Source organism: Poecilia reticulata, linkage group LG18 (genome assembly GCF_000633615.1).
Source record: "Poecilia reticulata strain Guanapo linkage group LG18, Guppy_female_1.0+MT, whole genome shotgun sequence".
Classification (NCBI taxonomy): Eukaryota; Metazoa; Chordata; class Actinopteri; order Cyprinodontiformes; family Poeciliidae; genus Poecilia; species Poecilia reticulata.
In genome coordinates this window covers 4,625,722-4,630,435 of record NC_024348.1, presented here as the reverse complement: position 1 = coordinate 4,630,435, position 4,714 = coordinate 4,625,722, and the positions used below count along the sequence as shown (strand labels likewise).

The 4,714-nt window shown below is 36.4% G+C and overlaps 1 protein-coding gene across 1 annotated transcript; it reads right to left on the bottom strand.

Moving 5' to 3' along the window:
- Positions 1-2,509: 2,509 nt before the first annotated feature.
- Positions 2,510-3,878, bottom strand: LOC103480099 (histone H2A.Z). Its single transcript, XM_008434910.1, has 5 exons — positions 3,750-3,878; positions 3,393-3,470; positions 3,135-3,248; positions 2,933-3,062; positions 2,510-2,851 (listed from the first exon to the last, which is right to left on the bottom strand). The coding sequence occupies exons 1-5, from the start codon at positions 3,750-3,752 to the stop codon at positions 2,790-2,792; spliced, it is 387 nt and encodes a 128-aa protein (XP_008433132.1). The 5' UTR covers positions 3,753-3,878; the 3' UTR covers positions 2,510-2,789.
- Positions 3,879-4,714: the final 836 nt, after the last annotated feature.

The window sequence follows — 4,714 nt, the reverse complement described above, 5'->3', positions numbered from 1 at the left end:
AACCATATTTAATTAAAATTTTTCTGTTCTGTCAGGATGTTGTTTTTCATGTAGTGTCAATGTCATTTCCAAACTACATGTGTTGATTATATTTTACATTTAAAAATACATTTTAAGGAAAATATAAATTGATTCTGAGTCCAAGAATTGTATTGCAGTGAAAATGATACAGTGTCAGTTTATTTGGAATCTGAAAATACTGAAACTCTGAGAGAAAATTATCTGACTGCAATGAAAACACTGCAGATTTATCGTGTAATTAAAATGTAAATATTAAAATAATTGTTGGTTCTCTGCAGTGAGGCTGGTTTTATCTGTAATACTTTGTTCCTGATATTAACAGTTGTAGAGCTACATGTGAATCAAAAAAGCCTCGTGTGCAGAATGCCTGTGATATTACAGTGCCACCTTTTGGCAAACTTCAGCAATCTGCTTGATACAAATCTGCAGACCAATTTTTTTTTTATTTTCTGTGGAAAATAACTCAAACTCAGGCAGATTTGGTGACGAGCATTTGTGAACTTAGGTCTGAACTTTGATTGGGCCATTTGAACACACAGTTTTCGATCTTTTCAGCCTTAGGCATGATTTCTTCAAGGATTGCACAGATTTTAAATTTCTCAAATTTTCAAACAACTTTCCTTGCCTCTGCTAATAAAAATTATAATGCTGCTACCACCTCTTACATGGTGATTTCAGGGTGCTACTTTTCCACATACTGGCTAAAATCTTCAGATTTAGTCTGTCTTGATTGCTTGTTTATATCAAAATACATAACTTGTATAAACCTTCAGAAAGAGATTAATTTCTCTTCCAGTAATGCAGGGCAGATTTGTGGTCCATATGACTAATATTATCTGTTGACCATTTCTCCCACCAGAGCCCAACCCTCCACATGAGGCCCTAAGTGGCCTTGGGGTCCTAAGCGGCTGCTTAGTTTGCTCATGCCTTGGGCCAGCCCTGCACCAGAGCTGTGGAGAATCTGTCAATAGAAATACAACAGGCCATAAGTACCACAGGCCTCTGTTTAACACTGTCCTTCAGTAGTCTGTTAACTTGGGTCATCAGATATATCTGTTAGGTTTGTGGTTGAGCCATACTTTTCCATTTTTCTTGGCAAGATATTCCAAATTTGGAGTTTCAAAACCTAGTTGAATTCAGTTTACTTACAGAGGTCATCTCAAAGCACTTTAATTCAAACTTTATTTGCAAAGCACATTACAGCAACAAGGCAGTTCAAAGTGCTTTATATGATAAATGCATAACACAATCAAATGTGAAACAGCCAATCACATTTTGTCAAAGGCCATCATCAAAATCATCAAGCAAATACATGTCAAATTTTTTAATCAATGTTCTATTGACTACTAAGCAGGTGGGGTTATAGCCTTGGTTTAAAGAAATTTATTATTTTTGGTTATTTTGAAGTTTTCTTAAAATCTGTTCCAGATTTGAGGTGCATAGAAGCTGAATGCTGCTTCTCCATGGGGATACAGGATAGACTAGAACCAGAAACATTTAATTTTCTTGTAAGATGATTTCAAAACTAACTTCAGTGCAGTTTCATGGTTCCGTTGTCTACCAAATCTTTTGTGCTTTTTGGAGACCAAGTGAACAAACATTCAGGCAACAGTCATTGTTACCTGAATGTTAATGACTTACCTCATTGTCGATACATGCACCTCATTGCTCTGTGCATGTATTGCACATGCCAAAGCAGTGCAATACATGCACTGACTACTCTTGAGTAGTTTCAAAGGTTTTGTGGAAAACTGATTTTTGGAAATTTTCTCCTGCCCTATTTCATTTTGTAATTTTACTTATTTTGTATTACTTTTTCACAAATAAGTATTCAGTATTTAGCTTTTGAACCATATACTTTTGGACGAGTAAAAACAGTCCTCTTGAATTTATGGTTTTGAATTAAAATTTGGGTTTCATGATGTAGCCCAGGGTTCAGCTCCATGAAGGTTGGTGTCCTGTAACTTTTTGATTAGGCTCTACATCGACATACCAGAATTAGAACTTGACTGCATATAATTCAGGTAGGATTAGGATCCCTGGTAGAGACTATTGGAAACTATTCAAGTTTGCTGTACTCCATGTCTCATTTACAAATACTGCTTCCAACTTCACATTGGTTTGTATTAACTGAAATATTTAAGTTAAATCCAGGGGAGTTATGGGCCAATTAATGGACCTTAATTGCAGCTTATTACAAGCCGCAATTAAGGCCAGTTCTTGGACTGTAAAATACATTTCTCCCCATTGTGTTCAAACATGTACACAAATTTTAACCAACTGTCCACCATTTTCAAATGTACAGAGGTTTTATTGATTTACATCAGCCTGCTTTATTCCATATGCACAGCTTCCATATTGAACCACAAAATCATTTGCTTATTTTGCTCAGACAGTCCCAGGAGGAACTCTGGATTAAGGGAGCATTCCTGTTCCAAACTTTAATGGCAAGTATTTTTGGAAAAAAAAAATAACCCTCAAGGCAAACAAAAGGAAAAACAGAACAAATGCCCAACAAGGGCTTTATTAAAACACCACTTTAAACATGGGAATGCCACACAGCATGGATAACAAACTGCAGCACCAGGAAAACAAGGGAAAGAAAGCTTCTTTGAAGCCACTTGAGACGGAAAAAAGGTAATAAAAACCCAGGTGAATAAATGCAAGATTAACCATAAAAATTTCTAAACATGTTTGGATCCAAGACATTTAACCACGTCAGATGCAGACTTCAATCCTGAGACAGCACACCATCCAAGCACCTCAGGTTATACAGTCTTCTGCTGGCCCTTCTTTCCAATTAGAGACTTGTGGATGTGTGGGATCACACCTGGCCAAAAAAAAAAAAAAAAAACATTAGACAACAGTTTAAAAATGGTCCAATACCAAGGTGTATAAAAAGCATCTTTACCTCCACCAGCAATTGTGGCCTTGATAAGAGAATCAAGCTCCTCATCTCCTCTGATGGCAAGCTGCAAGTGGCGTGGAGTGATTCGCTTCACTTTAAGGTCCTTTGATGCATTTCCTGCCAACTCCAATACCTGGACAGAGTTGGGAAGCTGAAATGGACACAAAGAACGACTCTAAACAAATTTTAAATCGTTTAACCATACCTCAGCAGTGAGGTATTCAAGAATAGCTGCGCTGTACACGGCTGCTGTGGCTCCCACTCTGCCATGGCTAGTGGTTCTGGACTTCAGGTGTCTGTGGATACGACCCACTGGGAACTGCGTGGAGAACGAAGGAAACAACTGTTAAAAATCTGAGAAACAATACGGTTCGCTGGCCAGCGGATGGGACGGCCGCCGATGGAGCAGCCTTTGCGATGTGAATAGAGGAAAAGCTGTGGCAATGAATGAATGTGTTCAGACCTGCAGTCCTGCTCTCTGTGAGCGCGAAATAGCCTTTGTCTTGGTCTTTCCGGAGTCCTTCCCAGCCTTACCGCCAGCCTGGGGAACAGAGAGCGGCCACAGTTTGCAACAGCTCAGTGGATCAGCACCGCCAAGCACAGTTCAAATAAAAAAAAGCGAGTTAACAAACGCTTTTATCTTTTAGATACCCGCTGCTTTTTCAAAGCTATCGGTTAGCACGCTAAGCTAGGAGCAGCTAAAGGCTACATGCTAATGACAAAAAAATTAAGAAAACATCCTTAAAATATAGCTTCTTTAAAAACAAAAATATATTATGTTGTCGCGGACATATTACCGAATACCATCAGCAATACATACCATTTTATATTTTTCTCAGATAAGACCTTACACCGCAGTACAAAATACAGATTTCCTTGCTATCGTCTTTAGCCACTTCTGAAACAACTTGACCCGCTCGCCAACCGTTCCTCATTTATATACTCACTTTATCCGGGCTTCTTCCACTAGCCAATCACATATCACATGTATTCAGCCAATCAACAACACGTTCGTGGTAAAGGTCTGTGAATGTTTCTTATGGGTAATGTAGTACTTTTGTTTGAAGGCTCTTCTCTTCTGCTTCTCAACATAAAATATCAGAGAATATTTTTTGATGTAATGTTTAAAAATATTGGAAAACGTCTTGAAGAACAACTTGTCTCAACTTATACATAACATACAAAATATGTTTTACAAAACATGTTCATAAATGTGTTTTTTCTCCTCTTTGAGCCGCTGTTACGTTTTTAAAATCTGTGTAAAAAATAAATTCAGTATGTCTCAGTTTGTGAGATTTTTATGTTATTTTTTAGCATAAATAACCGAATGTATGATTATTATTTAACGCTTAATGATGCATCTGATTTTTCCAATACATAACAGAATATAATCTTAAAATTTCTAAATGTTTTGGATTATTTTGCTATCTTTGGAGAACCGATTAGCATTCATTCCAAAGTCAGCTTTTCTTTTTCACATTATTATGAGGATGTACTTCATACTTATGACCGCATGAGGTCAGTGTTGGTATTTATTTGTTTTTATCAAGGTGAACTGTAGACCAGTGTATGGAGAGCCATTTCAGCCAAAATTAAATAAATAAATAAATGGGTGAAATAAATAAAAAATGAGTAAAATAAATCAAAAAATGAAGAAAATGAGTGAAATAAATAAATAATTTGTTAAATAAATAATTTAGCTTTTTCATTAACCCATTTTTTCATTTATTTATTTTTCATATTATCAATTTCCCTTTTTTCATTAATCTATTTTTCATTTACCCA